This window comes from Adiantum capillus-veneris, chromosome 1 (genome assembly GCF_014529385.1).
Source record: "Adiantum capillus-veneris isolate H3 chromosome 1, ASM1452938v2, whole genome shotgun sequence".
Classification (NCBI taxonomy): Eukaryota; Viridiplantae; Streptophyta; class Polypodiopsida; order Polypodiales; family Pteridaceae; genus Adiantum; species Adiantum capillus-veneris.
The window spans coordinates 156,245,329-156,256,177 of NC_140931.1; the positions used below are offsets into that span (position 1 = coordinate 156,245,329).

General features: G+C 39.9%; 1 protein-coding gene across 2 annotated transcripts; it reads right to left on the reverse strand.

Moving 5' to 3' along the window:
- Positions 1–5,154: 5,154 nt before the first annotated feature.
- LOC147465859 (cholesterol 22-monohydroxylase CYP90B51-like) lies at positions 5,155–8,806 on the reverse strand. Of its 2 annotated transcripts, none has more exons than XM_086512622.1 (4): positions 8,495–8,806; positions 6,023–6,339; positions 5,529–5,662; positions 5,155–5,414 (listed from the first exon to the last, which is right to left on the reverse strand). In XM_086512622.1, exons 1-4 carry the CDS (start codon positions 8,776–8,778, stop codon positions 5,283–5,285), a joined length of 867 nt encoding a protein of 288 aa, XP_086368748.1. In that variant the 5' UTR covers positions 8,779–8,806; the 3' UTR covers positions 5,155–5,282. The 2 variants fall into 2 exon arrangements, with proteins under 2 accessions (XP_086368748.1, XP_086368739.1); XM_086512613.1 differs by having other exon boundaries at positions 5,529–5,681; positions 6,018–6,339; positions 8,495–8,804.
- Between the last annotated feature and the right edge of the window lie 2,043 nt (positions 8,807–10,849).

Here is a 10,849-nt window from a genome sequence, read left to right on the forward strand (position 1 = left end):
TAGGTTAGGTAACAACCAAAACCATCAAATTGGGCTGAGAAGTCTAGGGGAAAGATTGCAAAACCGATAATTTGGTAAGTGGGACCATAACTTTGAAAATTTGAAGATTTCATGGTGGGAACGCAAAAGCTAATCTAAACCAAAAAATAAGTGCAAAAAGGGAATAACCAATCCATAAAGAGTCAATCTGGGAAGTTTCAATCAATTTGGTGCAGAAACATGGATCGCGATCCATATCCCCTTGTGATTGTTTGAGTAGAAACTAAGACCATTGGGTCAAGTGTGGTTCCTAATCACTGAATATGCACTTTGGGTGAGAAAGACAAAAGGAACAAAAACCTTGAATATTGAACAAAATTTGGGGATTTTTAACTTTTTGAGATCCAAATCCAAAAAGCAGTGAAAAATTGATATCTATAGGACTTAAGCCTTTTGCTGTCCAAATTTTATATTCAGATATGGTCAAACATGGGTCGCAATCCATGTACCTTTTCACAATTTTAGAATGAGATTTGAGCAGTAGATAGCTGACAACATTTGGAACAACTTTTAAAAAGTACACTATAGCAAAAATTGCAAAGAAGTTGACCAAATAATTAAAAAATCAGCTGTTAAATAAAAATCGTAGGGCAAACACAAATACTTTCTTTTGACTTATAAAAAGTTTTACAAATCCAAGTAGACTACTAAATTGTGTTAAGTATGGAGTTTGATTTACCCCTTGTAATTTTTTGTATTAAAAATGCACATTTGTAAGGCCCCTGTTATGAGGAGAAACCATCGTGCGTGAAGAAAAATCACTCGCCGAAAACCAAAATTTTCACGGCCAATCTCAAGCTTTGATGCCGGAATATTCCTTTTCATCATAATATCATGGCCGGGGACGGCAGCCAAAAAGTGATCAAAAAATGGTCGGTTGGTTGGTCGGTGCCCGGTAGTCAATGGTCGGTGGACAGTGGTAGAAAGTCAATGGCCGGTGGATGGTGGCCGAATTCAATGGACGATGGCCGATTTCAAGCTGGACTTGTCTTCTCAAGGGCGACCACACATGGGTGCATTGGAGAGTCCAAGTCAGACTTGTCAACACAAGGGCGGCTACACACGACTGCCTCTCATGAGAGAGGGCAGCCCTTTTGGCCTATAAAAGGAGGCCTCTTCTACACACAAAAATGGATTGTGAAGCATTGTGGTGCATTGTGAAGTTGATGTGAGGTGGTGAGAGTGAAGCAAGACGGGACCTCCAAAAGGGTATTATCCCTTTGTAATCTACTTCTTGTTTTGAAGTACTAAAGCCATTGAGTGGCTGCTTTTCCGTGGACATAGCCCACATTGAGTGAACCATGTATATCGTGCTTTGTGTGTGTGTGTGTGTGTGTGTGTGTGTGTGTGTGTGTGTGTGTGTGTGTGTGTGTGTGTGTGTGTCCCTACTCTATAATCTCTCATGTGTGAAAATTATCTCTCTCCATTAAGTAAACTACTCAATTATCTACTTAGCTACGTCATATTTCCTAACAACTGGTATTAGAGAAAGGTTTGCTCATAGATAAAGTATCTCAATAAAAGGACTCCTTGAATTGAGTGGGAGTTATGGAAGAGGAAGGGAAGCCCAAGATTGAGAAGTTCAACGGCAAGAACTACCAACATTGGAAGATGCAGATTGAAGGCTATATTTACCAAAAGGATCTTTATTTGCCCCTAGACGGTCTTGCAAAGAATCCCACAACAATGGAAGATGAAGCATGGATTGTCCTTGACCAAAAGGTATTAGGAACAATCCGGCTAAACTTGGTGTTAGCGATGGCCTTCAAAATTTTAGAGATGAAGACCAAGAAGGACTTGATGAAGTCACTTGATAGCCTCTATGAGAAACCATCGGCATCCAATAAGGTATTTCTTATGAAGCACTTGTTCAATCTAAGATGGTAGAGAATGTTTCAATTGCAGAACACCTAAATGACTTTAGCACCAACATAAGTCAACTTTGATTGATGAAAATCAATTTTGATGATGAAGTGCGAGCTCTCCTTATATTATCATCTCTATTGGATAGTTGGGACCGCCTTGTGATGGCTGTAAGTAATTCTATCTCTCGCACCAATACTCTTAATTTTGATGATGTTTTGGGTGTTCTCCTAGGCGAGAAAATGTGAAGGAGAAGCATAGGAGAATCATCAAGTGTTGCATTGCCAGTGGAAACAAGAGAAAGGCCTAAGGAGAGGTTCAAAAACCAAAAGGTTAGTGATCGCTCAAGGTAGAACAAGTCATGCACAAAGTCAGTGATTGAATGTTGGAACTGTGGTAAGAAGGGCCACATCAAGAAGGATTATTGGTCCAATAAGAAGAATGAGTCAGAGTCTCAAGACAACAAGACAACATTGGAGGCCAATGTGGCAAGTAAAGTAAAGCAAGATGCTCTAATTCTCTCATTAGACAATGTTTCTAATTCCTGGATAGTAGATTTCAGGGCTTCATTCTATGGGACACCACACAAGAAACATTTCCAAGATTACACCAAAGGTAATTTTGGGTATATATACTTGGGAGATGATGAAGCTTGTGAAATTGTCGGCAAAGGTACAGTTTGTGTCAAAACTGCTATCAAAAATGAATGCACGTAAACGGTCGTATACTTTTTTGGATTTCTCACACTCATCCATGCCTGGCAGGAACAAAGTTACAATCTCTTCAAGTTTACATCACGGAAACTCATTTACAACCCTTAATCTAGTGATACAAATTGATTTAAGTTATCACAACACATGACATTCTGCTTGATTACTTTGCACCATGAGTCCATCATTATAGCACAGTATAACAACACACCACCTACGGTATTGAACCGATTTACACCATGAATCCATCATTATAATAAAAACTATCACAACACACCACCTACGGTATTAAACCGATTTACACCATGAATTCATCATTATAATAAAAAAATTCATTATCGATAAAAAAGATCAAACAAACCACATAGTGTATTGATCATTGAGCACTATAGTCCATGACTATACAAAGACTTCATGGCCTAGAAATCATCATAAATTTTGCAATACACCACATATTGAATTGAAATACTTTGCACCATGGTCCATAAGTAATAAGAGCAATCATAGAAGCGGGAGAGATACAATTGAACTCCATGGTCCATGACTATACAAAAACATTCATCTACATGTTTGGTCTAGAAATCATCATATATTTTGCAACACACCACATAGTGAACTGAAATACTTTGCACCATGGTCCATAAGTAATGAGAGCGAGCATAGAAGTGGGAGAGATACAATTGAGCTCCATGGTCCATGACTGTAGAAAAAAAAAATTTACATGTGCGATCTTTACAAATCCGAGCAAATAATCAAAATAAGACTACGGTCTACAAAAGTGATCAGAATAAAGTAGAATCTATGCATCACCTCACTAAGTGAACGCAAACACACCTCCGGGTTGAGCTCAAAATATTCAAATGCTCACTCATATTTTGCAATGTCTTTCTTTGTCTGGGTGGTTGCTTTAAATAGTTTTTACACATTATACTGACAATCTTACCGCAATTAGTTTGCTTTTGCTTTTACCATGGCACATTGTAATGCTCTAAAAAATCTCTACACCAAGCATATAGTTTCTTGATGCAGAAAGAAACTGCATAGGTGTCAGTGGCTTTAGAATACGGACAAGCCAATTTTGGGTTGCAAAGCTTGGGGGTCCTCCAAGGACGCAAGGCATGCTCTTTGGAGTCCTTGATCTTAGTTTCTCGCTTTTCAATGCCTACTCGTGAAGCCAATCCCCAATCAATGACTCCCACATGCGGCACCCCCTCCTTGGTGAAATCAGTCATGATGTTCCATGGGTGCAAGTCACAGTGTATAATTCCCTTGTTGTGTGCATGTGCCATGGCCTTCACCAGGGCATCCTTTGCATCCTAGACACGTGATCCCTTGTCTTCACTAAACAATCCGATCACGTGAATATGGAACCCCTAGAGAGAGAGAGAGAGAGAGAGAGAGAGAGAGAGAGAGAGAGAGGTGCCTATTTTGTGTGTGCACTCAAAAGAAAGCAAGGGAAAGAGACATGGAACTCATAGAGAGAGACTATGATAGGGATTGTAACGAAGCATGGGTTGGAGGGGATAGCAGGGGTGGGGTTAGGAGGGCATGAAGCAGGGGCAATGTACAATCTTCCCCTCTCCCTTGACAGCTACGTGCCCATCTATTGTACTCTTTTTAAAAGAAATATTTATTTATCCTCCTTCACTATAAATTTTACAAATTGTAGATTGTGTAGAGACTAGAGGTTAATGCAAGAAGCCATTGCATGGTCCATTCTTGGACAAGTATGTCGACATAAAGAAAAACTTTGGCCTAGTTTAATATTCACATACGTGCTTGTTTGCCATCTTGGTGTGACAAGCATGTAAAAGCATCAAACAAAAATTAGTACAAAGAATGTCTATCCATAGTCATAGAAAAAATTGTCCAATCATGGAAAAATGGGTGATTTATAAAGAAACTAGATTATCGATCGATCATTGTAACTTATTGATAGTTTTGATTGGATAACCATGTTTGAATTTGATGCCTGGGCAACTTTCGTGACACAAGTTTTCCTACCATACGTCGTAACAATTCTAGCGAGAAAGTGAAAGTTTTCCTTGAGGGGAAAAATCCAAATTGTATCAAGTAAACATTACTTGATTCTTCCCCATTTTACACCTTTATTAACAAATTACATTGGGCATGCAGCAAGCTCCATAGTCCAAAATGGAAAGCACGGTTCCAAGGCAACCACCACAAGAAGTTTTGGACAAATTCTCACAATAATTCCCACATTGTGACTTACCTCAACATCATGAGCTTCTGTGAGGGAGGCACCACATACCTAGCTAGGTACGATTGGGAGCAGGGGACGGCCGGCCCGGTGGGGGGGCCGCCGGTGGTCCCTTGCCCCCAATCGTACCTAGCTAGGTATGCGGTGCCTCTCGAGCAGAAGCTCATGATGTTATTCATTGTATGAAAAACACTCGAAAAAAGTCCAATTTCCCACATGAGAAAATTTCTAAATCTTCTTGTGCACTTGATTTCTAGTGCTGATGTCAATCCTATTCTTGTACATGCCAACAATATAATGAATCATTGGCTAGTTGAGATATTTGTATGCTTGCATTCCCTCAAATTTGATATTTTGAGATGATTTTATACACAAATTATTTATTCTAGCTCTACTAAGAGAGCAATATCGAGTCATTGATTGAAGCACTCAAATGTTACAATTTTCTGCTAAATAATTGATAGACTGGTGGAGACAATAGGATATATGAGTTGGTCTTGCGTACACGTTGCAAGACAAAGTCCAACCACCATTATCATGCTCAAGTAATAGGGGAAGCCAATGGCAAAAGTGTTTGCCTCCTATAAAAAAACCCAGTATAAATATTATTACGGGTTGGAGTCTAAATTTCTATGTTGATGTGAAGCAATTGATTTACATTGGTATAAAAATGAATAATAAAATCAAATTGTTACCTTGAGGCCTACGTTGAAGCTTGTCCCTGGAATATTGATGGGAAGCGAGATGAGGGCAACGATGAAATTATTGAAGTGTTGCATCATCAACTGAACTTTGTCATCCTTGGTGCTCAAACCGATTAATCGCTTCACTACAAGGTCGAAAGACATCTACATTATCCACACAACTAGTCAAATCTACATTATTCACTACATGGCTTTAGGCTATGAAGACATTACAAATTTAATTCCATGAACATACGATCTCAAGTTTTAGCAACGTATGCGCATGTATATGTGCGCACACACAGGAATTAAAGTACTTCCACGTGAGTAGTGTAGCCAGTGTTTAAAAAAAAGGAAACTCGTTTTTTTCCTTTTTTGTGCCTCATGCTCATGTTGAATGCCACAACTTTGTGATCATTTTGCAAAGAAATTATATTTACATGGACTCTGGAGGACAAGATGCATGCTTTAACTAAAACTCAGAGAATGCAGTAATCTTACCATACATGCTTCCTTGTGGAGGAAAATGCTGGGGGCATTCTCCCATGTAGAGAGGCGTGCAAGGATATTTTCTTCGATCTCCGAAACATAATGAGGGAGTGAGGCAGAGCCGATGATCCGCATGATTTGCCTACGCAATCGTGCATGCACTGGGCCATGTGCTGTCATCAAACTAAACTTTCCCATCATGCCAACAAATGAGGCTGGGTATGCTGATTTAAACAGCACTCCTTCCTTTTGGAGTACAAATGTGTTAATGCTTGAGCTTGTCAACACCACCACAGGCTCTCCAAATAAGTGAGACTTAAATATCGGTCCAAACCTGCACTACTCAACAAAGTATACAAACCAAAGGTATAAGCTTTCATATTTGTAAGTGGAACTTACAAAGGTTTCAATGGATTCTAAATGCAAATATGTGATTTTTTTAAAAATACTATGATCCCAAATAAGAGTTTAGGGTGCTTAACACACACACACACACACACACACACACACACACACACAAATGCTCTAGATAAGAGCAAATGAGGTTATGAAGTTTCTAACAAAGAGAAAGGAAAACACTTTAAAAATTAATTAATTGCTATTAGATGAAGAACATGTAATTGTGTGGTATAGTTGCTCTGGTCCAAAATAAAAGTATGATTGTCGGCACATGGGAGGAACAATCAAACAAGGGAAAGCTATAGTGACGAGGTGGAAAAACAGCACCGTCATCATAATTATCATCTGCTTTCCACTTTTTTCTTTCCTCCCAATAAAATTTGATTAAATTTTTTTTTGAAGCTACGCTTATAACCTAAAACCATGGTATTTTGCATGAAAATTAAAAAGGCCACAAAGTTAGATCAAAATGTGAGCCTTCCGTCCTCTCTCTTGAATAACAGGTCTTGAGTTCAACTCTCCTCGTCGGCGGATAGATCTTTAAGGTCTCTTGGGATAGTTTCCTACGACATTAAAATTCTCCGCTTCTTCTTCTTCTCTCTCTCTCTCTCTCTCTCTTGCTCTCTTTCATCTGTAGAATGTATAGCTTGCACTCAAGCCCATTTTTACAACTTACTAACTAATTATGATCACCCTTTTAATTAGCCTATGCCAAAAAGGCCAAAGAGGATGTAATTCTCATCTACTTTTTCACAACTTCTCAAGACTCCTAACATTGGCCCAATTCTTTCTCAATTATTCTTGTAAATCTTTTAGGTTTACAAGAATGATAAGGATCATTCTTCTTCCATTAAGAAGGCATTTTTCCTTTTCCTTGTTTTATTTTGAGAGGAAGGGGAAAAGGGGAAACTAGATGGGCTTGTTATAGTTAAAACTTATCACACACTTGTATTTTTTACTTCGCCAATATTTCACAATAGCACCAAGTAAATAAATCAGACACAATAGTATAATTCCATGCACCCCATCAGGGAGAAACTTCCCAAAAGTTTGGCTCACACTAACCAACCTTCATGTTGGAGAGTGAAGTATATATCCATGACATAGAAGCAAACCCTTGAATCATGCACCACAAGAAGTTTTGGACAAATTCTCACAATAATTCTCACATTGTGACTTACGTCAACATCATGAGCTTCTATGAGGGAGGCACCGCATACCTAGCTAGGTACGATTGGGGGCAGGGACCGCAGGCCCCCCTAGTACGATTGGGGGCAGGGACCGCAGGCCCGGTGGGGGGGGCGGGGGTCCCCTGCCCCCAATCATACCTAGCTAGGTATGCGGTGCCTCTCAAGCAGAAGCTCATGATGTTATTCACTGTATGAAAAACACCGGAAAAGACTGCGTTTTCCTACATGAGAAAATTTCTGAGTCTTCTTGTGCACTAAATTAAGGACCAAGAAGACATACAAATACATGTGGCTGGACACCTTAGGTTCTTTAAATATGTAAGTTTTGATTAATACAATGCTTCTTCTTTCTCTTGTTAGTGCAACTTTCTCTACTGTACATGGGTCTCCTTCTCCCCTTCTCGGCTATGGTGCTATCCAACATGTAGTACAGCGAGGTGAAAGCGTCAACCAGCCACACTTAGCTTATGCTAACTCGACAAGCGCGTGGGAAAGATCTCTTGTAGAAAGGGAGCTTGAAGAAACAACAAGCTTTTTGTGTTAAGGATTGTTGAAATATCTTGCAATATACTAGATTGCAAGCTCAGCAAAATAATATTATATTTGCAGCTAGCCATCTTTCAAAACATGAATTCTGGTTAGGCCTTAATTTGGTTTGGCAAATACTCTCTCTCTCTCTCTCTCTCTCTCTCTCTCTCTCTCTCATACACACACAAACACACACACAAGAAGATTTGGAAATTTTCTCATGTAAGAAAACGAACCTAGCTAGGTATGCGGTGCCTCCCTCACAGAAGCTCATGATGTTGGCGAGAATTTTTTTCAAAACTTCTTGTGACACACACAAACGCAGCGAGAACTTGCAGTGAAAGCGAACTGGGGGAAAGGGGGAGGGCCTACCTGGCCTGACGCTGGTCGAAGAAGGGGGCGGGCTTGATGGAGGAGGAGGAAGAGTGAAGGCGGAAGACGAGGTGTAGCGACTCGCCCAGCAGCGGCCAGCCCATGGATCCCGGCGGCAGCCGCCTTCTTCTACTCTTCACCCGGTACTTCACATCCCACCACCACGCATGAACTGCCCACCATATAGTTCCCACGCTCGCTAGCAGCAGCAGCACCACCACTCCAACCACCCATGTCGCCATTCTCTCTCTTTCTGTTCTCTCCCATTCGACACTGCCTATCATAAAGACGACCTCCCTCTTTTTCTCCGACCGCTAGTGTTCCCAAAGATATTAAAAATTAGGGAAAATTACCAAAATACCCCTCTAGTTTGTGGAAATTCCCAAAATACCCTTCAAATTTCAAAAATTCCCAATATATTTTGTCAAGAATTCCCAAAATGCTCCTGGTTGTGAGAGTAAATTTATCCAAAAATTAAAAAAATTGTAGCTTTTCATAAGAAGACTGATTGTCTATGAATACAAGATACTAAAACTAGAATTTGAGTTGGTTATGTAGGCTTTGGAAATGAATTGCTTCATTATTTTTAGACATAATTGTCTTTTTTGGGAGGTAATTTGTGACAAACTACATGCTTAGCACTAGAAAACAGATATACATTGTCAAAAAAGAATAAAGATTAGAAAATCGTGAACAATTCAGCTAAAATAAATACAAGGGTATTTTGAGAATTTCCACAAATTAGAGGGGTTATTTGGTAATTTTCCCTAAAAATTACAACTTTTTTTCCCAAAACTTTGTAGATCTTTTTGAAAATTATAATTAAACTCTAAATAAATTTACAGTTTTTCAAAATCGAAAAAAAAACACACGTGAAAACCGAAATATAAATGATGCATTGTAATGTCTACATTTTTTTTTTAACACTCGCTCTCACTTGTCAAAATGTCAGCGCAAAGAAGCTAATCTCCAACGACCAGTGTTCGGCAAAAGTTAATCTCCAAAGGGCGGATCCACATGGGCCTGCCTTCGTCGGCAAATGTTACCCAAGCTTCTCAACTCTGCCAAAGTTGGCAAAGTTGGAAAATGCTTCTTTTACCCCCATCACATTGAAGAACTGGGCGTGTTGGCTGCAGTTTTCATGTCACTATGTTAACCCTCACGGCACACGGACACCGATCACCTACGACGGACGTGTATTATGTATTCGATAGAGTCAGGTACCGGGCTTGTCGGACCAATAGGGAAAGGTAGAGTGATCGCCAATGAGAGGCGCACTTTAACTTGGACATTCAAGGGATTAGTTGGTTAAGCATGGGCGCCCAAGTGTGAATGGGGTGAGCTCCTATAAAAGCCAACTAAACCTAATTTTTACTCATTCTCTCATTTGTGCAATTGAAGAGTGCTCTTGCTCCATCTCCATCTTCTTCTTCTTCTTCACCTCCTTGTGTGTGTGTGTGTGAGAGAGAGAGAGAGGGAGAGTGTGTGTGCGATCGAGCATTACGAAGGCACGACGGCGGCGAAGCGGTTGAGCGCGGCACGACTGCAGCTTCTTCTTCATCGCGGCGAGGAATCCACCACGAAGGCGAGCGTAGAGCGGTGAGTGACACACCCTTTGTTTTCTTGAGCTTGCTAGTTTAGGCTTGTTGTGTGCTTGGAGCCGTTTGTGGCTCGCATACGGTGTATTGGCAAGTCCCTTGCTTCGACAGTGCGGCAAGGAGCGCACATTTTTGGCGCCGTTGCCGGGGATATGCCCTACACTAAGCTCGGTTAGCACTTTACGCTTCCTTGTGGTGCAATTTGTATCATAGGAAAGGCAGGGAAGGGGTGTGTGGAGATTTCTGTTTTTTTGCGTTTTCTACATTTGCTGTCAAGTTTCAATTTCTGCTATTGTCTGCGTTTTTCAATTTCTGCAATTTCAAGTTCGGCGTTTTCAATTTCTGTCAAGTTCTGCAATTTCTGCGTTTTTTCTGCATTTTCTGCAATTTCTGTCAATTTTCTGCAATTTTTTTGCGTTTCTGTCAATTTGCTGCAATTTCTGCGTTTTTTCTGCATTCTCTACATTTTCTGCATTTCTGCGTTTTTCAATTCCTGTATTTTCTGCACCAAAAAAAAAAAAAAAAAAAAAAAAAAGTTTTTGAAAAAAAAAAAAATTCTAAAAAAAAATTAAAATAAAAAATTTCGGAAATTACAAACGCAAGCGAGTGGGCGGTGAAATTTTTCGAAAATAAAAAACGTGTCTCTTAAAACTTAAAACGGACGGTTTGTATAAAAGATAGATCGGGATCATTTTCCCAAGCCCAAGCCCAAGCCCAAGCTCAGGCCTCAGTCCTCAGTCTTATGATATATACTAGA

Bases quoted from the DNA above. Each gene is read 5' to 3' on its own strand.
- LOC147465859 (XM_086512613.1), bottom strand. From the start codon at position 8,778: ATGATAGGCAGTGTCGAATGGGAGAGAACAGAAAGAGAGAGAATGGCG. The intron at 5,682-6,017 runs GTAAGATTACTG...TGGATAATGTAG, and splicing joins TCCACAAGGAAGCATGTATG to ATGTCTTTCGACCTTGTAGT. The intron at 5,415-5,528 runs GTAACAATTTGA...GTTTTTTTATAG, and splicing joins GCTTCAACGTAGGCCTCAAG to GAGGCAAACACTTTTGCCAT.